A 23,988-nucleotide genomic window follows, 5' to 3' on the forward strand; every position below is an offset into this window, starting at 1 on the left:
GAGACACTAACAGTAACAGATGAACTAACACTTAATGCTCAGCTTCCTGCACAGCATCAGCAATTTTCACTGCTCTGAAACCAGAAATTGCTCAATTCAATATTCAAGCTTATAAATACGCTGCCCAAGTAAACACTATGATGTGACTCATCCATCACATAATAACAATACAAAACTGCAGATGGAAGAATAAACCCCAAGCAGGTAACATTTTGGTTCAGGTTTTCTCCTCCACCTTACAAAAACAGTTCCTAACAGCTCTTTGCCTTGCCACATGTCCACTCTCTTTTTCAAACTCTAGCGTCAAACAGGTGGTGTACGATTCAGAGCGGGCAGGGTGGGACATCAAGTGTAGTGCCAGCCTGGATTGTGCCCCAACCAATGAGACGCCAGTGCTTCTCGATGCGCCGGCTAAGGGCCAACTTCTCACCCTTGCTGGTGCACACCGGAGCAGTCAGCTGCAGCTTTGCAAGATCATTCTTAACAGCGAGAACACGGGCTCCGGTGGACATCGACCCAATGTTAAGCATCAGGATCTCACCCTTGGCAAGCTTTGAGACCCTGCTTGCCCTTTCTGTTCCACTTGTCCTCACCCCCAGCAGCCTCCTTAGGAGGAAGAAGTTCACCTGCAAAAAGAGTATCAGAAATGGCAGCATTTTGCTTAAACCCTGGTGATACTAAGCAGCAAAGAAAACACCGACCTCTAACTCGATATAAACATCAGGCAGTGATCCAACTTCACCAAGAACCTGACCGACCAGCCTATCAGCACGAGTCAGTGTCGGGTCCATGGTAGTTCCAACTCCAATAAGCCCTCCAGGAACGGCAAACTGGAGTTCATTCTGCTCGGCATACAGGGAGACAATCCTTGAATAGATGGGCGTGCATTTAAGTTTGCCATGCTCATCCTTCATCACGATGCCTGGGCGAACTTCAATTTTCTGGTTCACCCTCAGGACTCCCTTCATGTACGAATTCAAAAGCTCATGTACTCCCACAGAACAAGAATACTGGATCTTAACATGCACAAACATAGATTTCTGAAGGATGGTGATATTTTCACATCAAGAATTGCATACCTTGAGGATACTGCCACCTGCTACTCCACCCTTGATTTCATCAACCTCTGAACCAGGTTTGTTCACATCAAAAGAACGAATAACAATCATGTTGGGTGGAGAGATGAAATTCCTCTCTGGGATGGGGATCTTTTTCACAATGTATTCACATATAACATCAATATTGTACTTCAGCTGCGCAGATATTGGCACCACAGGAGCACCTTGAGCTATTGTTCCCTGAGCATAAGAATATAATTGTAACAACAGAATTGCACAAAATACTGGCTCCTATTGATGAGAGGAGCAGAACTGACCTGTATAAATTTCTGGATTGCTTCATGCTGGTTCATTGCTGCACTTTCCTGGATAAGATCGATCTTGTTTTGCAGAATGATAATATGTTGAAGACGCATAATTTCAACAGCTGCAAGGTGCTCAGATGTCTGGGGCTGTGGACAGCTCTCATTTGCTGCAATCAGAAGTAGTGCTCCGTCCATGATAGCTGCTCCATTAAGCATTGTAGCCATGAGAATGTCATGCCCCTGTTCATGAGATGAATAGATTGCTGAGGAAATGTCAAAACAAAATAAGAATCAACATATACTGAAGCTTAGACACGAGTTAAATGTTCAATGGAGAATGAACTTGCAAAGTCCTTTTCATTATTTCTTACTGAAATATATTGATCATCATCGTGCCAGTTTGAGGGAGCAGTGAATATCATATACATATTACACCACTTAATGTTGTTGCAGCATGGCACTAGCAAAACATCAGTAGAGGCAAACAGAATAAAAAAAATTTGTGCGCAGATGCAAGCATCTAACATAACAAATGATCTGAAACCATGAATCTGAACCCTATGCAGACATGTGAAAGAGAATTGATAAGAGAGGTTTCAGCATACCGGGCAATCAACAAATGAAACATGTCTCAGGAGCTTCATCCTACAATTTTCAAACCCTGGAACATCACAGAGAGGGCTATCTTCTTTGCCACTGCCATAAGCCCTTTATACAAAAATAAACAATATGGTTAGAAAACCCATATGAGCATAATAACAAATGCAGTCATTATGTGTGAATTTGGCCACAAGAAATTAGCTGTGTTTGCAACAAAAGCAAACATCAGGCAGAAGGGACAAGGTTTCTAGAATATCACCAAATAGCCTTGACATATGGAACTCAAGACAAATAAATCCATTTGGCAACAGGTACAAGACCTCTACATCACTATAGACTATAGTACAGAAAAGCTAGCACATTCGACATTATTATAATTTTTAGGAAAAAAAACTTTCCAAGGTAGTTATAGGAATTAGCACAAGATCACCTCTGGTAAGGTTTCCATTGAACGCCATGTTGTTTCATATCCTATGATTTCAGTATAAAATGTGTTTCTAATCTCATTTGCTTATTGAAATAACAGTGTAATTCATGTTTTAATAGCAGGCAAGGCAAAAAAAAAAAAAACGAGCTACCACTACTAGATAGTCACTAGCCAGCGATTGCTAGCAACCAACCACTTAACCAGCTAGAAAAAGTGTAACTATTGGTGGTACCATTCTTTTAGAGTAAAGAACATTTAGCACTACCTATATCTTGGCTTAACAACCCTTGTCTGCAACGAACTTCAGCACACTAGTGCACAAAAAAAGAATGAAATGGATGCTTCTGTGTTTATATTATTTATAAACCTAACCCCGCGTTCACTCTATAGAAGTGACAATAAAATATGGAAACAGTCCTCGAAGATATTCCACAATTATGAGCTGTGGCTAAATCACATGAGATAAGTAAAAGGCCAAAAAAGTGATAAAATAAATATGACATCTGTAAACTGACTAACTTGTAGCACATTGGGCGTGGGCACTTATCATCTTCACATTTATAGATTTTTGCATTAGCATAACCAAGCTTTATCGTGATATTGCGCTCCAGTTCATTCTTGAATCGAACAGTCTGGATATCAGAAGAAAACAATCAGCGAAGTTGAAAAATATGAATTATCTCTGGAAACAGGATCGGATTTATTACAGTACTTGTTAAAGGAACAAAAGATACAGTGCAAGCATATGATGAATCGATGGCATCACTATCAATATTACCTGTACACCTGAGATTGCTTTGACAACAGTAGACTTCCCATGGGCCACATGCCCAATGGTACCTGCACATTCCAAAAGGGATATTTCTTTAGAATATACACATAAACATACTGCACTAGTGGAGGAGCTTTTTCCCCCTTAAACTTGCAGAACCTTTCATACTCCCTGAAGACTAGCACACTTAAGACTGAACAATCCAAATTTTACCAATATGGAACTATCAGCAAAGAAATGCAAGGAATATTATCTTTTTCATATAGGTTTGTTCCAGCCATTCATGTATGTATGTGGATCTAACTCCTAAGCAAGGTGAGGTGATCTATTACAAGTCATCTCATGACCACAAATTTTGAGACTAATGGCAAGTTCACTTAGGGGAGTATTACACTGGGGGCCTATAGGAAGCTAACACTGTAACAGTAATGTAAATACAAGCACACTTAGAAACAAAAGAAGACATCCCTATGAGAACTGCGTAGACAACACTAGTGGCATTACCGATGTTGATCGTCGCTTGGCGCGAAATCACCTCTGGTGACAGAGGGTGCAGCTTGGTGACGTCGAGCTTGCTCAGATCCTGCTCCATCAACCCTCGGCGCGCCATCTTCGCTTCTGTCAAGAGTACAGCCGGGGCCTGAAACTGGAACGAAGGAAACTCAGTGTCCATGGATCAGTATCAGCAGCGCCCAACCAGTTTTAACGCCGCGCCGCCTTCACGGATCCCACCATCGCGGCGAGAAAACCCTCTCCAATCCCCATATCAGATCAAAGACGAGACGAATGAAATCCCCCGTTCATGGACCGCAAAGGGGAACGAGAATCCCCGCCGCTAGCGAAACCCTAGCCGCCGCCTGCTCTGAGCCTCTGATTGTTGCTTATCTACTACTCTAGGCTATTAGATCTAATAATCTACATCTACTGGGAACACAAGACCGGTGTAGGGCCTCTTGGCCTTAACGTTTACCGAGCGGCGAGCGGAGTAGGTGCAGCGGTCAGCGGAGCACTGATTGGCGGAGGCGACTGGCGAGGACCGACCGACGGGGAGGAGGATGAGGACCTGTGGACGACGCACGGGGCCGGGAGGTTGAGCTACGGAGTGATGCTGGCGGAGTCGGAGCAGCGGCGGCGGGTACTCGGTGTCGAAGCGTCCCCTGCTCCCGAAGTAGCAGCGGCCAGGGGCGGCGCGCCTGCGCCGGTGTTGGGCGACGGGTGGCCGCGGCCGGGGCTAGCGGCGAGTGCCCGAGCGGGCACCTGGCAGATGCGGCGGCGGCGGGGGATGGGGCGGAGGAGGAGATGAAGAGGCGGAGAGGAGTGGATGAATAATTAGGGTTTTGCCTAAAAATGATTAGGGTTTCACAGGAACCTGGATATCGGGGTCGAGTGTTGGACCGTATTGGGCTGGTTTCCTTGTTTTTTTATTCCCACGGGCTCCCGCGGGCCAAATTCGTAACCCGAACCCGCCCCAGGTCCATTTCGGGCCTGCCCCGTCTCTCTTGCAACATTAAGAATACATGATTGCAACATAAAAAAAATTAATATGTGCAACATCAAAAACACTGATTGAAACGCATCAAAATATCTGGATGTAAAGAGTAAAATTCTCGCCGCAACATCATAGCTTCGTTTCATACACCATCCATTCAAATTCATGCAACATAAAAAAAAACTACTGGAACATTAAATTAAATTAATATAGGTGCAACATGAAAAAAGCTGCATCCACGAAAACAAACGGCAAGAAGGACATCCCATTGGCAACATGAATCTCCATCTCAACACCTTGAATCAACCATTGCAACATTCAGAAAATTTGACTGCAACACCCCACGCCGACCCAGATCTCCTGCCACCGCCCGCGCGGGGCTCGCCACCAGCCTTGTGCGCCCCCACCCTAGAACTCCCACGTCGGCCCTCGCGCATTGCCGCCTGCACGTGCGAGGGGGGAGGGGGTTCGCAACATCTCCGACCGAGGCGTCCCAAGGCGGCGCATGGAGGAGGACACTCACGGATCTCGCGTTGCCGGCCTTGTGCGCTGCTTCCCCGGAGCTCCCGCCGAATCGAGCGAAATCAAATCCGAATGGCACGAGCTCAGGATGATCCAAGCGGAACAGACCGCGGGAGCACTTGTGGAGATCAGAGGCGGCGGTGGGGTGACTGGGGCGGTGGAGGTCGGCACGGATTTTACCCCGGGTGTGGCATTTCCGGCGTGTCGCGGTGGGCCGCGAGCGGCGAGCAGGTGAGGGAAGCGCGAGGGCAAAGAGATGAGTAGGAGCGAGCGAGTGAGCCAGGCAGGAGGAGAGTGCGAGCGAAGACCGATTAGATGGTCTGCGTGGAGAGCGTTCGATTTTTTTTCCTAGTCGGACGGCCTACAGGAAGCATTCCCCTAACATATACTTTCAAAGCAAGGGAAGAAAAGTGGTTGCATGAAAAAATAATGTTACATATTTGATTTAGGAGATTGAACAGAATCGTTTGCTCTTGTCTATTGAACTGATAGATAAGATAGTCTTTTTTTTTACGGATAGACAAGATAGAGTCACACCGTAGTCGCCTTGTTGCTCATGGCTTTGCCGGCTTGCTGCACATCATTTGAGTGGCTGCTGCAGCTAGTTTCTTTTCTTAATTTCTGTTCTCTCCTCTCCTCTAATCCTTCGCACCCTACAGAGTTCGTTTGCCTTCCGCCTGGGTCGATCCTAAGGTTGGATCACACCAGTTCTAATTAAAAACTCGTTGAATTACATGACCAAGAACAAGCAATCACTACGGGAAATCCCATATTTGCCGTGCGCCATACTATTTGCCGTGTGTCTAATATCGGGCACACGACAAAAGGGCTATTCGTCATGTGCCACATATAAAGCACACGGCAAACACTGGGCACACGGCAAAATTTTGAATCCCGTTACACCTGTCTCTTATTTGCCGTGTGCTTACAGATTAAACCCACGGCAAACTCTAAACACTCGACAAACATTTCAAACACATAACGGGAAAAAATTGCCGTGTGCCGCCCCTTGGCACTCGGCAAACAACCACATTTGCCGAGTGTTTTATATGTTTGCCGTGTGCCTGGGCCCTAGCACACGGCAAAGTATTGATAAAAAGGTTAAATTAACGCTCCCAAATTTTTTCAGGAATACACTTATTGTGTATGGACCATAATGTTAACATCTGGTATTTTTCTAATTCTCTTTGCTATATTTAATTATTTAAATTCATTAATCACATTTCTTAGATTTAAGTCTTATTTGTACTGTTAGTGATTTGAGCAATGTAGAAAAATTCATCCAAAAATCATATTCTTATTGTTGAATCCAATCTGAGGCTGTATCCATGAAATCAGAGGCAATATCGACTACCCTTATCCCGAACCATGACCGGTAACATGAGGCCGAATCGTTTTAAAATTTTATAAATAGCATATGAAGTCCAGAAATCGTAAAAATTTTCATGATACAATAATTTCGTGTGCTTAGACTATGGTAAAAAATTGAGTAGATTTCTCGCATGTTTGACATACACTCCTTACTAACCGAAGCATATCTAGAGAAGATCCATGGTGGTTAAGACGGGATCGTTCATATTTCAAGTCAAAGTGATGGTCGAAATGGGTTTTCACATTCACATTCAATTAATTGGTAATTCACAATATGCAAGGATGTTGCTATGCATGTACTCGAGGTTCTATTCTGCTAGGACGTAGGGGGTAGATGGACGTAGAGTATGGATGGAAATGGGTCGGGTCGACCCATTGGGTAGTGGACCCGACCCATAAAAATAGGGCCAATGGGTTATAGAGGCCGACCCTAAATTCCAAAATAGGTCAATAGGGCCGGAATTTATTGACCCAATGGGTATTGTGGGTCGATCCACTTGTCATATTAATAATTTTTTATTTAATTTATTGGTTTTCTTCATTCTTTTAAATAAATACAATTGGTCATAAGTTGTTAGATTCTATATACTTCAAAATATAGTGAGAAACATCACACGGTGGAAGTGAAAATGGATAAAATTAAAATCCTGGATCGCTAGTAAACATATTTAATTTAATGCATTGCTAACAATCTTAATATATTATTATGATATATTTGAATCTTAAATCTTATCTTTTCTAAGAGTGTTGATAATATTCATAGTTTAGGATTATAAAAAAATATTTAGGTCGATCCATAATATCCAATGAGCCATCAAGACTATAACATTTAGGAGAAATTGGTCGATCCATGACCTCTAGAATTGGCCTCGAGGTCATGGGGTCGGGTCCAAGGCCAGAGCCGGGTCGGCCCATTCCCATCTTGAACGTAGAGGCCGTCCTTCGTGATGAAGCTGACGAGATCATATCGATCAGCCCGGGCCACATATGCATTTGATTCGAATAGTCAGAGCTGCGCAGGCCATCGCCGCCTGCGGGGCATGCATACACTACGCTGGCACAGGCGGAGGCGGCTTGGGTGACACGACAAGCAAAACTGTCCCGGCCTGTAGTCCGACGACGTGGTATGGGGACAGTATTTTGAGGAGCGCGAAGGATCGGACCGAAGGATCGGCCGCGTGCTCTGGCCTCCCGTCGCCGGCCACTGCACCCCCGCTCCGCAGGACCGCAGCCGGTTGCCTAGGACCTACCACGCGCCCGACTATCCGGCCGCGTGTACACCGCCTCCGCGACCGATTCGAAACTGGTGTGGGTACGGCATGCGGGTAGAATCGTCGTTGGTGACAAAAACAATTAGTTTTGGGCGGAAATACTCTCTAACTCGCAGTTTTTATGGGTCTTCACCTCCTCCCACCTCCCTCGGGCCTGACAGGTGGATCCAACTTGAGGGGTAAGGTGGGCCCGACATGAGTGAGAAATGTTTTCAATTATTTTCGATCTTTATAGTATATATTAGAATCATTATTCCATTAAAATATAATGGCAATTCGAATATTTTGATTATATATATGTTTTACCATTATTCCTTATCAGACTCAAGTATAATTTTCATGCAATTTTCACTTAATTGTTAGGTTTAATTTTCGTAAACACGCTGTTGATCCATGCTTATGTTGTAAGTAGTCACACGCTGTCTCTCACTAACACACACACACTCACTAACACATTAACACTCTCACACTCACTCACAAACCCACATATTCATTAATTTCATGAAATGGCTTAATTTTATATAAAACTCACTTTTTAAACATTAATGTGGTGATAAAACTCATTTTCTGTCGAAAAGCAATAGTTTGAAAAAAATTTATTTAGCTAATACATATTTGCATGCTCAAAATAAAAAATATAATATGTACCAAGTTATATATTTCATGGCCCCAATCATTTGAATAAAAATAAAACATTTTTCTTGTGTATATCAAGTCTAAATAAATTCAAAAATATTGTTTGGTAATTTTTGGACCCATAAATTATTTTCTACTCAATTAGCAACAGATAGCCTATTTGTAAAGAGAAATAAAAAGAAACAAATCTTAACACCAAAGGTCTGGCAGAAGAATGGAAAATAGTCCTCATTTGTCCCGGTGGTAGATCCATCCGGGACTAAAGGTGGGCCGCAGACTGCGATTTCGCGGCCCGCCAAAAAACCCCCTTTGGTTCTGGTTCCAGCCATGACCCGGGACCAAAGGCTCTTTAGTCCCGGGTGGCTGAGCCTTTGGTCCCGGGTCATGGCTGGAACCGCGACCAAAGACCCCGCCTATATATCTTGCCCTCTTCTTCCTCGCGCCCTGTTCCAACACTTCACCACTTCTTGATCTCCGCCGCCACAACCTCTTCGTCGTTGTGCCCGAGCGCCACCTCCTGCTCCCCGTCGTCGTCCCCAAGCACCACCTTCTGCTCACTGTCGTCGTCCCTGAGCGCCGCGTCGAGCCTGTGCCACCCTAGGCCGCCGTCGTCCCCGCGAGCAATGCGTCAAGCCCGTACCATCCTAGGCCGTGCCGCCCAGAGGCCGTGCCGCCCAAGCTCCGCCGCCCAGACACTGCGGTGCACCGCCCAGAGGACCCGCCCCCAAGCACCGTCGTCCCCGACCGCCCGTCGTAACCGAGCGCCGCCCAGAGGACCCGGCCCGACTGCCGGACGCTGCGACGCCATCCTCCTCGAGTGGCGCCACCGGCTCGCCCGCGCCTCGCCCGAGCGCCACCGCCGTGCATGTCCCAGACCGCCGTCCTCCCCGAAGCGCCGCCCTCATCTGTGCGCGGCCCACCACCACTTCGTCGTCGTTCCAGTGCGCCGCCGCCCCCTCTAACCCTAATTAAGGTTCCATACAATACAAAACACCCATGTGCAGAAAATTAACAGTGAAATAAAGTAGATGGATTAATTTGTTTAATTATGATGGATTAATTTGTTTAATTTTTATGGATTAACAGTGAAACAAATTAATTAGATGGATTAACCCTAATGTAGATTATATTTTTTAATTTTGATGTAAATTAGGGTATAAATTAGATGGATTAATCAAAGTATTATTTTATGTATACTTTGGATAAATAGGTGTTATAATTTAGTTTGTAATGTGTGTATAGGTGTTATAATTTAGTTTATAAATGTGTGTATGTGTATGTATGTATGTATATGTATGTGTAAAGTGTGTGTTTTTATTTATGCAAGCGCGGACGTTCGATCGTCAGTGAGCCCTAAACGCAACCGCCCCCATCCTCGACCTCGTCCATCGACGTCCAATCCTCGCCGACACCAAACGCAACCAACGTCTAGAATATTACATGTACATTTCTTGAATATTGTGACATTATTGATAGAATATTTCATTGCATAGTGACATTAATGACTAGAAAGAATTCCATTAAAATTTGTATACTTACTTTATTGACTAGAAAAATTTCTAGAAATTTGTACTGGTTATTTTGAGTAGAACAAATTGCAGAAAATTTGTATATTGTGGTTATTTTGATTACATATGTGACTTCAATTACTAGAAAAAATATAAACAAAGGCATAAATTATTTAGTGAGTTACTTAGTGAAATATATGGAGAATTACTTAGTGAATTACATGGTGAATTACTTAGTGAATTATATGGAGAATTACTTAGTGAATTATATGGAGAATTACTTAGTGATTTACTTAGTGAATTACACGGTGAATTACTTAGTGAATTACTTAGAGAATTACTTAGTGAATTACTTAGTGAATTACTTAGTGGAATACTTAGTGAATTATATGAAGAATTACTTAATGAATTATATGGAGAATTACTTAGTGAATTACAAGGTGGATTCCTTAGTGAATCACATGGTGATTTACTTAGTGAATTACTATAAAAATTTTCTTAAATGTTTTATTTGTATTCAATTTTTAGTTAAGGTGGACTCGCGACAAGAAGCGGAAGAGGAACCGTTCATGATGAATATGATTGCCGAAGGTGGTGGCCAAGAAGGATATGCCGATGGACAAGCTGATGATGGTAGCAATACCGACATATATTTGAATATGTCCGGTGACGGATTAGAGTCATCATCCAGAGAAGATGATGCTGCTGCTGACCAAGAAGCTAATGTATATATCATAACAGCATTACTTGTATTCCAATCATATTTACATTGAGTAATGATATGGATACTATATATCTATTTTTTATAGCCGTTTGAATCGTCGGAGCAGCCAAAAAAATGAAACAGGGCCTCCAAATGGCGAACCGATCGCTCCCGAAGCTGCCGCCAAAAAGTACATAAGACAATCCGGATGTTTGTCAGGGACCACATACCGATCAGCTTTTGGCTATGGAAACCTAACAATCCAAGCGAGCAACGGGATGCGGTACCTGAAAGAGAAAAGGAATGGCTCTGGCGGGAGCTAAAGAAGAACTTCACGGTTCTAGCTAAATCAGAAGAGTTATGTAAGCGCAGGACCCTGAGCACGATGGCCGAATAGCTACAGACATTCAAGAAAAATTTGACGAAGAAATATATCAAGACTGGGACCACGCCAAAGTTTACTGGAGAGCTTGAAAAGCAAAAGGACCACTCGAAAGCATTTGTGCAATACAAGTTTTCTGAGCTTGGGATTCAGAAGGTGCAAAAGGCCAAAGAGAATGCCTCGAAGAAAGTTTACCATCACACTCTACGGCAAGGAGTCTACAAGTTCGCTAAACGAAAATGGGACAAGATGGAGCAGGATCTGCTTGACAGAGGTATCACACATGCGACCATAAACTGGCCTGAATGGTCAAGGACCTGGTTTATGGTCACAGAGGAAGCTTGGACCCAGTGACTGAAGCCTGCATCTATGGCCAAACGATTTAGCGAGCGGCCTAGAGACTACAGGAGGCCATACAAGCAATTGCCGAGGGAACATTCCAGCCCGACAGAGAAAGGGACAAGTTGACTTACGCCCTTGGGAATCCTGAACATCCAGGGCACACATGAGGCAGCGACGTGGTTTCGTGGAAGTATTGGTTCATGGATTACATTGAATCATACAGAAGTCAGCAAAGAATAAAGAATGAGGAGCGAGAGCACTTGTGAAGGCTAGAGGAATAGCTTCTCTCACATGATGCAAGACTGGCAGAAGAGGTTCAACGCGCAGTGGCCTTAGCAATGAGCCATCAACAGCAAGCACAAGCGGTGCCTCCAGAGTCTAATGTCGCAGCGGATCATCTATATCAGCTGAAAAGCAGCTGCTCTTCCACAGACGTCCCTGTCGATACGACGGCAATCCTGACCGCAGTTGAAGCTATTGAAGCACCGGCCTAGCAGCGCTATCCAGTGGATGTGATCACCCAGCAGACACCTTGTGACTTGCAGAGTGCCGTCAAGAACTTAACATTCACAGTTGCGTACGGTACCTCTATGCCTACGCAACCAAGTGACGTGTACCATGGGCTGTAGATTCCATATGGATATGCTAGAGTTGCCATGGAGCAGGTGTACGAGCGTTAGGGGACGCTCGAGCTTGATATTCCTGGAGGAGACAGGGAGAGGACACTAGCAGAGGCCATTCATGCCTACATCCTATGGGATAAGTGCTACATCATCCTGAAGTCGGATGATCGGACAACAAGGCTGGTACCTCCGCAACCCTCTCCAAGGCCGGCATCTCCGTAACCCTCTCCAAGGGCACCACTGTCTCTGCAAGCTTCACCGAAACATTTTCTCCATCACCATCATCTCATGCGCTGTTGAACACTCAAGCGTCATTGTCGCCTCCATGGTCACCTCCTTCGCCGCCGGCAAAGAAGCAAAACCTGCCGCCGAAGAAGCAAGCACCGTTTAAGGAGCCTCCAAAGAAGAAGGAATAGAAGAAAAAAACAACGGAGGCTCCTATTAAACCCTGGGACATACGTGAGTCTTGAAGAATGCGCATGGATAAGTGATCAATGCATTAAAAAGCATTTCAAACCAAAGACGCCAGAGAAAAGGCGAAAGAAATAAATCCAGCAGATTTGAAATTTTTTATTACAATGTCTGAAGCAAATAAGAGAAAATTTATTCCGAGAGAGCCGCCTTCAGACTACGACTGCCAAATTATCAAGTCTTAAGAGAAGAAGAAGAGGAAATCAAGGTCGTCGTCGTCCGTCGTTCCACAGCTCGGAGACCAAAAGAAGCAAACAATAGAGCTGCTCATAGTGGAACGGATGGAACAACAAGATTTGATTACCTTTTTGAAAGAATCAAACCTCACGACGACTCAGGTTGCAGGTTGAGCGGATATTCCAAAGGCCCAAGTGATCACCAAATGGCAGTATAAGATGAACACAGCTCTTGCCCCCCCCCCATGTCGTGTCTATGCTGCCAACGCAAATGCGAAGGCTACACGACCGATACATGATGGCGATGTCCCAATGCATCTTCATGTAGGGCACGAAGATTAAAGATGATGATTTATTTCGGGGGAGGCCATCATATGGATAAATTGGGAAGAAATTTATCAACTATACCATCAGGATGCCCTCGACATCTCTTTGGTCGGCTTGTGGGTTCTGTAGGTGGTGTTTGTTATATTTTACTCGTTACGTATTTTATTGCATAACCTCAACCTACTGGTCGATCCCTTGTATTATTTTGTATCATGCAGAATGGAGATTCAAACTTGCAGGGAAAAAAGGTACTTCCACATCGGCTTCGTCGACCCAATTACTGTTAATTGGAGGAATCTACGTGACAAGCCCGATGAGATATCTCAATGCTTGTACAAGTACTTATTCGTTGAGCACGACAAGTACAAGATATTGTTTTCTTACAACTTTGCGTGAGTGTTTCCTACTGGCTAATTCTTTCTAATTCTGTATAATTGAATTGTTTAATCCCTACCAAGAACTACCTCCGTATAATCATTGCAGTGATCACTGGATACTACTAGTCATAATTCCCGAGATGAGCTTAGTGATAGTTATGGACTCATTGAGGAGAGGTCCACAACAATACAAAGACCTTACTAACATTTTGAAAAGGTAATTCTAGCACTACTCACTCGATCACCGTTACTTTGAAATCATTCATTACTCCAATTTAATTGTTTTCAATCATGCACAATGTTTGGAAAAAATCATTCAAAATCATAAAGGTAAATACAACAAGGAATTAAAATTGAAGACAGACTTTCCGGTACGTACTCGATGATTCTTTGCACGTTTAAATACTTTTATTATATATTCATATATATATATATATATTTGATAAATTTTTTTCTCTTAAAGTGTATGAGGCAGGCACAAGGAAATAATTTATGCACATACTGTGTTTGTGAGAACATCCGCAATCAAGTAGGTCTTTGGAAGAGCTTTGCAGAGTGGCAGCTCGAAGTAAGTAAAAAACTTGTCAATGTTTCAACTCGTGTTGTAAATGGTCGTATTTAATATTCCCACTTGTCCTTAGGTCGAGAAGATGCGCAATGAACTTATACTAGAGGAAAGAATTATGGCGGTTAAAGAACACTTGTGCGGATTTATTGTTGAGGAAGTCCTCGACAAAAATGGTAAATTCTACTATGATGGAGAGTCGTACATTGACAATTGGAGCAAATATGATAATGTTGTGTAAAACTTTTGAGGCACTTTGTATATATGTAATGAAGAACATGCGTATGTAAATATATATGTATATATATCTAAGTATATCTATTTATGTGTATATATATGTATATATATGAACTCCAATAATATATGTATATATAGATATTTATTTATATAATATTTGTCCTGAATAATTTCCATATGTAAAGGAATTCACCCATATAGATATGTATATACACATATATGTATATGTGAATTACTTTATATATAAAAACTATCTAGGACAAATATTATATAAATGAGTATATATATATATATACTAATGGAGTTCTTACTCAGATTGAATTTCAACACAAAAGTGTAATTGAAATTGAAATAAAAAGGAAATGAGAAAAGGATCTCACAGGAAAAAAAGAACTTTTGGTCTGGTTGGTAACACCAACCGGAACCAAAGGGTGCGCCCGCCCACGTGGCGGTGGCAGCCCCTTTGGTCCCGATTGGTGTTACCAACCCGGACCAAAGGTCCCTATTAGTCCCGGTTGCCAGACCCAAGACAAAAGGACCGCCCCCTTTTGTCCCGGCCTGGCGGTACCTGTTGGGAAACCGGGACAATAAGGGTTTTCCAATTGGGACAAATTGACTGTTCTATAGTAGTGATACAAGCAGGCAATCAGGGACAATACGAGGGCAATGGGGGCAGAGGGGGAGATAAAATGCAGGGCAAGACATACCACCCGCCAGCCGCCGTTGTGATGCCCTTCGCCGGACATGGACACTGCCTGCAATTCCTCACGGAAGGCAAGATAATTCTCACAAAGATGAAGGGGCGGCTACAAGTTGCAGATTCTTAACATACATGAAAGCAAATCATGGAAGGAAACTGATCAGCTGCCGGCTAAATTACTGGGGACTAATGGTCTTAGTTCAAAATTACAGGGTGGGCCAAGGCCAACACACCCTATAAGGTCTGCCACTGCTGCGGGCACATATTTAGGCCCTATTTGGCCGGGCTTCTACTGGTTCCGGCTTTGGCTTCTCCGGAGAAGCCCTATCAAATGTTTTGTATGAGGAGCCGTTTTTAGTGAAAAATAGAGGAGCCGGAGTCGTTCCTGCTCTAGAGGCCCTTTAGAAGGAGCCCTGCCAAATGAGGTCTTAGTACCATCTAAATAGTTGAGCAAAGGTGGCGCCAATTTATAAATCTTTATCTTCTAGCCATAGCACCTTCAGGTAGACTCTTTTACACGAATCAAGGATGAAAGTGTAAGCATGTTGCTATGTGTATGCGAGCCCACGTCCGGTAAGGGCTGACTGTGTGCGGCTTTGGATGACGGGGTGTCCTGATCGATGGAAGATTGGACACTTACATTCTCATCATCTTCAGTCATGGTGTTAATAACGGTGACAACCAGGGAGAGTTGCCTTTTTTTTTCATGTTTTCTAGAGAAGTCTTACTCGTGGTTCTATAATGTAGTAAAGACAGTAATGGTAACTACACCATATGCTCATTGCGTTAATAATGGGGTAATGATTGTTCAGAGTTGCCATTTTTTTCCTATTTTCTAGAGAAGGTCTTGTCAGACCTGTGGCGGTAGGACTATTCATAAGGCATAGAATGTTCTAGAATAAAGGACGGAGCATGTCCCATAGATTATGCTGTTGTAACTACTTATATGGTTATATAATGTAGTAAGAACCTTAGAAACGGGAATGGTAACTACCCCATATCCTCCCGCATGCGTATTCCCCATTCAGAAATCTAGGAGAGTAAATAAAAGGGCTTTGGAGCCGGAGTGAAACAGAGTTTAATGTGTCTAGTGCCTTGAAAATCTTCACCTAGCTGGCAAGTTTTTGGATCTCCAATGCTATTTAGTAAAAACAAAAGACCTTCCTTGATTAACTGACTGCGCATGCCACTCCTGGTATTTACATATTCTATCTCCTTCTGTCGTTTCTACTGCAGTCCTACATTTTATGAATTGTACTAACGCACATATATACATAATCTATAGATATTTATCTATACCCCAAGATAACTAGCTACTAGCAGCTAGTTCCACTGTTCATCAATAAATATTAGTAGTGGGTTCGTTTTGTGATGCATGCTAGTATGACACATACAGTAAACGACATTATATATACAACAATTCAACTTGCAAAGCAATTCCATTTCCGAGTTTTAATATCTGGTGCTATCTTGGCCTTTAGGATATCCAGCGGTTTCCATTTGGCATCAGATGTGATGACCGGTCGCTGCTTCCTCTCCATGCTGCAGCATCTCAGTGCCAGCTTGAGCAGCCGCTCGGTTTCCACCTCCGGCCAAGTCCCTGCGGACTTGTCCAGCACATCACTGTGCATCTTAACAGCCCCTCTCACCTTCTCGGCGATGTTGAGGCTGTCCAACCCCGTAAGCAGCTGCATGATCACCACGCCAAATGAGTACACGTCCGACTCCGTGGTGAGCTCGCCGGTCGTGAAGAAGACAGGGTCTATGTACCCTATTGTGCCCATCGGGTTCGTGCGCCGGATGATGGTCTCTTCTTCCAGCGGCTTCACGTGCACCATCCGCGCTGTCCCGAAGTCTCCTAGTCGGCTTATGCCATCGCCGTCAAGGAGGATGTTGGTTAGCTTCAGGTCACCGTGGATAATGGCGTTGGGTCGGCGAGAGTGGAGGTACTTCAGCGAGTTCCGCTGCTCAGCGAGGATCCGAATGCGGTCCTCCCACAGGAGCCCCTTGGAGAGCCTGTCCAGGAGTGTGCCGTTAGGGAGGTGTTCGTACACGAGGCTGCATGACTCCTGGCAAATGCCGATCAGCCTCACAATGTGTGGATGCTCCAATCTGCTCAGCACCACCACCTGCTCGATGGAATTCCAAACGCAATCTGTTAAGCTATTCAAAGTAGAGATTTCGTATTACAAGAAAACCACATAAAGCAAAACAGCATTTGGTCCATAGTTGAAATAGCTTTGTACAACATATTTATTAGTTGTTTCTTAGACTTCATGGAAGACTTATGTTATATATATCGGAAATAATGTACATATAGCCACATAGGATATCATGTACGGAGCAGATGAAACTCATTTCATCTCTCTCAATATTAATCCTTTGCCACATCATCTTTTTTCACTCTTTGCCCCATCATGAACAAACACTGACATTGCACTCTACTTAATAATGAGAAGCACAAAGTTTATTTTACCACCCTCACCACTCCATTATGTCCACATATTCCCTTGAACGAAATTTAGGCTCGACTACTAACTCCCTCCATCTATTTTAGTTGGTCCAATATCTACCCATATTTAGATTTTTTTTGTTCCTCCATGTCAAGATTGAGTTTTAAGTTCAAACTATGAGAGAGGATAGGAACACGATGTCTTATGTAGAAAAATAAGTTCAGAATTTTTCTTGGTTATTTTCATAGGTTAGAAATATTTAATATGAAATTGATCCTAGAGATAAAGTTGCATGAAAAGTTATGATGAAAATGTTAAAGTATTTTTATAACATAGGGTATCATGTTACAAAGTCACCTAACAAAATTTAAACTTAACACTTTGTATGTAAAGAAACAAAACACTGAAATCTCATTATGATTGGATAAACTGAAATAGTTCAAGCTAGTGAGCAGTCGAGCCTAATTTTTGTTCGGGGAGTTAAGCTGACAAAGTAACATTTGGCGGTAATAAAATGAACTTTTTGCTAATGAAACTTTGCATTGTAGTAAGGTCTAATAAGGTGTATTAACTCTGTCTCTTTGCATGCATGCAAGAAGGCCATATGAGGAGTTTACACATGAACAAGGTATTGAAATGTGCAGAAATTGGATATCAAATCCAAAATGGTACTGCTGTTCAAATTAAAATCAAATAACTCTCTATATCTGCAATTTTGCTCTCTAATTAATGCATCTAGTTGCTTTCTTCTCATTCAAGCAATACAATTGGCCTATTGCCTTTGAATGGATGTCTAGATAGAATCTAAATATTTGGAATTACCTCATGCCGATACTCTGGGTAACCTTGTCTGCCATGAGGCCTCAACAACTTGATAGCCACATGCATTCCCCCGAGGTCTCCTCTATACACTGGCCCATATCCTCCTTCTCCTATGAGATTTTCTGAGTGGAAGTTACGGGTCGCTTTCCTAATCTGTGACATCGAGAACTGGCAAATGTGCTCTGGAATTTCCAGCTCTTGGTATCTTGGTTTTGTTAAAGACTTCTTCGGTGAAGTGGCAATTTGCTTTGGTAACAAGCTGTCTTCATCATGATTATGGCTCTCTCCTTGCAGCTCCTTCAGTTTCTTTTGAAGTTTATCTATTTCCTCCTGTCCCATGGCAACATGGAGTGCTGAATATCCAAACTGATGTGAAGCAGTAACCAGTCTCACAAATATGTGTAGATTGTGAAAACTATCACAAAAATCCAAATTATAGGTTGTTTTATATTTCTAAGTATATAGTAAAATTTATTTATCTGCTCATAGCGTATGTCTAGATGTTTAGTAAAATATATAAATCTAGAAAAGTCAGAATGACCCATAATTTGAAACGGGGAGAGTATTTTATGAGGGAAGAAGTTTACATAACCCTCCAACTCCAACGTATTAAGTGTCGACTGCACATGCCACACCCTGATCTACAAAATTGGATATTTGACCCCTCAACTTTACAAAACCATTTAAATAACCCTAGGGGTGGTTTGGGCATCGTTGCTTGCCATGCTGACATGTGGGGCTACCTGTAAGTGGATACCATTATATTTGTACTCCTCCCTCCGTGCTCCCCTCCCAATCTGTTCTCTTTATGCCAATATTAATGGGAGTGTTATGAGCATTAAATTTGCTGACATGACAGAAGAGAGATAGAAGGGAAAGTGTCATAGGATGTGAGAGGAGTGTCATCACCATGTCACTCCTCCATCTCGGTTACTTAGTTCACAGTTTTGATAATTGTGCGATGACACTCCTCACTAAGATTGGCCTTAGCTTACTACATGCTAGCGAGTGGCGCATTGAACATAGGGACCAATCGTAGATACACACAGCTCTGTAGATTGGGCCCACTCTATGTCATCCATTTCGACCACCACATTCATTAGTACTCCTCCATATTCATATTTGAGATATGTTAAAATTTCGCTAAATTTGATCAAATATACTGAAAATACATCAATATTTGCAACGCAAAATTAGTCTTGTTTTATCCACAAAGAAAAATATCTTGATAGCATATTTATTTGATATTATAGATATTAATGTCTTTCTATAAACTTGGATGAAGGTAGAAAAGTTTGAATTACGAAAAAATAAAATGGGGGAGAGATGTCTTTCTATAAAGAACCGTTTGTTTGAAACAACCGTTTTAGTTTTAAACAAACGGTTGTTTCACAAGTGGTAGCAATCTTATTGTGAATTTTCGCTTCTTTGTCTATATTTAACCAAGGTATTTGGCTCTGTTTTAACGAGTACAATCCATGTAAGGGCATACTATGTAATGTAATAACTTTTACCCAGATTTTTGCAGCTTCTTCACCCTCTTCATAAAAGGTACCCATCTTGTAAGAGCTTGATTGCTCGGTTATTTTTTCAGTTAATGTTTCATCATCCTGCACATCATGGAAGGCGTTAGCAGTCAAATACATCGTACCTACACAAAATCTAGAGTACCGAAATTAAATTAATATAGTGAAGTTTGCCCATTTCCTTTTGTCTGATGAAGGCAATATTTTTTTAGATAAATATTTCCAGCCTTTTAATCTGACGCACAGAGAAAATGGTTCAACATTATTAGAGTCTAAATATTGAGCTCTGAGTACCTACTCTGCACTTTTGATCCCACTCGTCTATAGATGCGAAAATAACTGAGCTCTTTGATCCGTATCCAAAATTTGGGCTATGCTCCACATGATCATTTCTGTATTTTGACATATTTGTATTGATCGAGTCATTTCCAGATGTTATCCAGATGTTATTGAAACAATGTCATGAACATTCATTGACTTAGCAGAGTATCTCAATTATACCTAGTGGAGATGTGTTTTCCATTGAGCACCACCCAAACCTGGCAGCATCGCCTAAGCATCTCTTGCGTTGACATACTCCTGCATATCTTAGTTGAGTTTGTCATACAGCAGTACATGTCATGATGCCTAGTTTTGGGAATGAGTATATTAAGTTAAATCTGAGTATATTAATAAGTTAATTCTGACCTTGAACCGATGACAATTCTCTTAATTTTGAGCTTCTTTACGAGGCTCACAACACCAACAACAATGTCATGGTGTGTAAGGTAATATGCACTAACCTGCAGAGACATGTGTTTAGGGAAAAAATTACTACATCGTTATACTTAACTTTCAGGATCCTACTGCAATATAAAATTTTAAATTTACACATATTCTATCATGGAGAGTGTCAGACCTGGGGCCACGGGATACTTGACGAGGTATGAGTCTGTACGGAATAAGGGAAGGGTCATATGTCCCACACCCTGACGTTATATAATGTATTCGTGTATAAGTAGAACTAGTCGGTATATGAGAAAACCAGTCAAGTAGTACTCGGAAGGACTCTTAGGCTACTACCGATATGGTTTCATGTAACCTAGTCCCCCGAGGCCATAAAAGGGAGGGCAGGGACCCTTCCAAAGGATAACCTAGCATCTACAACCTTCAGGCAATACAAACCACCGAACAGGACATATGGTATTACGCAATACGCTGCCTGAATCTTTGTAAATCTTGTGTTGTTTTCACCACCGTGTTCCTGGTCTCGGCGACTCATCCCTGCCCACAATCAACCACCTTAGGTGTTTGCCGGTAAAGCACCGACAGAGAGACTATCTACTTGTACACGAACTTAATTTGGTGCTTGCCAGTCATATGAGTACTCCCTCTAAATCTTTTCAGGAAAAGCTAGGGTTGGTAATAATATGAATTTGTCTACCGGACTGCTGAGGGTTCCACGGCTAAGCACATGTTGGGGAAAGGTACTACTTCAAAACTTGACTGTTTCATATACTAATTGGATGTCCAAAAAGACTACTATAATGCTCAGTGGTTTCCCAAATAATTAAATTCCGAAGACACGCAATAATCTTTGACTTATATATATGGATACAAACTAAAGTATAAAAATATAAGGATAAATTAACATGACCTTTCTTGTACCACATAGACGCTTGTACTTAGATAACATCTTGATCATTGCTGTCGTTTCTGCGCCTCTATGCATCTCCTTCTCCTTTTCGTCGGCAAACTTGTATGACATTCCGCTGCCCACTGCCGTTGATAAATAGGAAATATTAATTGAACATATACAACTCATGAGTCATGACAACATTCACTGAGCTGTTCATCAAACATATATAGCCAGTGTACATATTGCTAATATTGTTGTTTATAATCTCATAAACTATTTAATGTGTTTAACATTCACTGCGGCTGTTCTCTTTGGATTTGAAGTCATATGTTAACTATTATGTAAAGCTAAGGTGCCTATAAATCATCAAATCATCATTGTATCCGATCCTTTGTACATGTGTAGGAAAATTGTAGCCATATTACTTCAAAACTGTAGGTAAAATATGGAATGAATCACCGGCACATAGGCACTAACCATTAGAGCATTCAAAGGATGGAAATATTTGTCTGAAGAAGCATATATAAAGATCTTACTGAACGGCATCCACTTAGAGGGCCAGTGAACATGTACAAGAACTATAGCTGCCCTTGGAAAATTTGCAGCAGCCCATTGTATGTTAGACTCCTCCTTTGTCGAGTTCTTCCCAACTGCGATATGAACCTCTTCCTCATCCATCTTTCTTGCCCCCTACATGTTCCATGAATAACCAATATCTGATTCTCCCATATGCTTCAGTAGGTAACCCTGAAAGTAAGCATGATTACCTGTTTGTGGTCTACCTCTTTACATCAAATGAATGGTATTGGTATCAGCGTCTCCCTCGCTTGTCCTTTATCTGCCACATTGTTAGGAAGCTTCAGCTCAGGGAGTACCCGAATGATACAGACTGGAAGTGTGGTATACTTATGGTAGCACATATTATATGCTAACGTTAAGCGCGTATGGTCATTATCTAGTGTGGGCCCCTTGTATAATCCATCGAGAAAAGTCTTGTTTCAATTTAGGAAATATTTTGGTAGCTATGGGTGTTCTGTGTGGGTTACTGCTGTATACCATTTAGGAAATATTTAGGAAATATTTTGCAGCTCTTTCATCATTGTCTATGGTTTACCATATGGAAAGTTCATTTAAAACAAATGAGCTTCACTGGTTTGTTATTTTCTTCTAGGGAAAAAGCGGTAGCTATGGAAAAATATTCATCATATGGAAATATGTTTGAAACCTTTGTCTTTCAGATACTCCCTCCATTATTGTTATATGGTGTGTTTGTTTCCTTAGGACAAACCTTCAACCAAAAGTTACTCTACTAATTTTTCATTTACTTTTTTTTGTGGGTAATTAATTGTTCATTTACGTAATACCCAACCATAATCATATCAAAATAATTTCAAATATGATATGTATGCCAAAACAGGCTTGCCCTGCAGAAACAAAATTATTTTGAAATTGTCCCAACCATAATCATACCAAACACAACTTGTGAGTCCTTGAAGACTTCCTTAGGATGCTTAGCATTGAAGTTGTCCCATTAGATGGTAACTAGATATTCCAACTCTTTGGCCGGCAACAAGGCCCCACACGGCATCAAATGATTGCTTTCAAGTTGCATAAGAATTTGTCCAGGCATGCCTATACATCTAGTTTGGAAACCTTGAGTGCCGTTCCCACCGGTGAATGACGATTGGACATGTGGGTTATTTTGTTCAGGTGATGTGTTTTTTTTAAATACTTGTGAGGTTCCTTTGAAAGCATACATACATGCTCTGAAGCTGTCAATTTAGTGACGCACATCATGATATAAGCTAGTTTTAATAACACTGTAGTTGAAGAGCATATACCAGTATCATCTGAGCTACAAGGCGTGAAAATTGAGTCTGCAATTTCTTTAAGCTGCTGAGTCCATGACAGTTACTTATGACATTGAAAGGATACTCCTTGACTCCTGAATCCAGATACATTGGAGGATCTGTTGTTTCGTCATTGTTTTTCTAGTTACTGTCAGTCAGGATTGTTTCTTGCCGTTTGGTTGGTCGTGATTTGCACAATAACATCAGGAACTTATTTCAGTAGGCCCGAGACTGCACCAGCCGGGCTTCGCTTCCCCCTCCCCCGCGTCGTCCCGTTGGGGGCGACACGGGCGGCTCCCGTCCCCCCGCCTCCCACGCTCCCTTTCCTCGCCGCCGCCGGAGTTGCTCGCCGGAAGCCCAGCGGGCAGCGAGGAGGGCGGCGGCGGGGCCATCAGCTCGCCTCCCTCCTCCCTCCTCCCTCCTCCTCCCCCAACCCCTTCCCTCCTTCCCCTCCTCCTTGCTGCAGCGCCGTGGGCGTGGTCGGCGGACAGATCCACGCCGGAGCTGGACGCATCCGCTCGGATGGCGGCCGGATCCGCGCTTTCCCGGCGTTTCCCAGCCGTTCCGGTGCTGGGGTGGTGGCTTCTTCGCTGGCAGTGGGGACATGGTGGTTGCGCTGGCGTCCTGGTCCTAGCGGGCTTGGCGTCGGTCAGGCTACAACTCGTCGGCTACCGGTCGGCTCCCTCTACTGCAGGTGGGGGTCGTAGGTGCCTCTGGTGCTCCTCCGTCGCGTCTTGCAGTGTGATGGTGCTCCAAGCCCCCTTCGGCAGCCTCCGACTGCGACGTGCGTGTGGCCTGCAAGGCTTTGCGGAGGTGCTTCGGTGGCGTCGTGGTGGCGTGGCCAGCAGTGGCTTGCT

General features: G+C 42.8%; 2 protein-coding genes across 5 annotated transcripts; both read right to left on the minus strand.

The window, feature by feature from the left end:
* Positions 1-25: 25 nt before the first annotated feature.
* Positions 26-4,505, minus strand: LOC120681781 (eukaryotic translation initiation factor 2 subunit gamma-like). Of its 4 annotated transcripts, none has more exons than XM_039963377.1 (9): positions 4,226-4,495; positions 3,667-3,802; positions 3,169-3,230; positions 2,910-3,022; positions 1,969-2,071; positions 1,376-1,603; positions 1,080-1,298; positions 702-962; positions 26-626 (listed from the first exon to the last, which is right to left on the minus strand). In XM_039963377.1, the coding sequence occupies exons 2-9, from the start codon at positions 3,770-3,772 to the stop codon at positions 324-326; spliced, it is 1,395 nt and encodes a 464-aa protein (XP_039819311.1). In that variant the 5' UTR covers positions 3,773-3,802; positions 4,226-4,495; the 3' UTR covers positions 26-323. The 4 variants fall into 4 exon arrangements, with proteins under 4 accessions (XP_039819311.1, XP_039819307.1, XP_039819309.1 ...); XM_039963373.1 differs by having other exon boundaries at positions 3,667-3,808; positions 4,133-4,481; XM_039963375.1 differs by having other exon boundaries at positions 48-626; positions 3,667-3,808; positions 4,226-4,505.
* Positions 4,506-16,173: 11,668 nt separating this feature from the next.
* On the minus strand, positions 16,174-22,067 carry LOC120683455 (U-box domain-containing protein 33-like). The gene is made up of 7 exons (XM_039965532.1): positions 21,818-22,067; positions 20,351-21,421; positions 20,165-20,242; positions 19,962-20,055; positions 19,652-19,747; positions 18,138-18,467; positions 16,174-16,991 (listed from the first exon to the last, which is right to left on the minus strand). The coding sequence occupies exons 2-7, from the start codon at positions 20,455-20,457 to the stop codon at positions 16,284-16,286; spliced, it is 1,413 nt and encodes a 470-aa protein (XP_039821466.1). The 5' UTR covers positions 20,458-21,421; positions 21,818-22,067; the 3' UTR covers positions 16,174-16,283.
* Between the last annotated feature and the right edge of the window lie 1,921 nt (positions 22,068-23,988).

Source organism: Panicum virgatum, chromosome 7N, assembly GCF_016808335.1.
Source record: "Panicum virgatum strain AP13 chromosome 7N, P.virgatum_v5, whole genome shotgun sequence".
NCBI classification, from domain to species: domain Eukaryota; kingdom Viridiplantae; phylum Streptophyta; class Magnoliopsida; order Poales; family Poaceae; genus Panicum; species Panicum virgatum.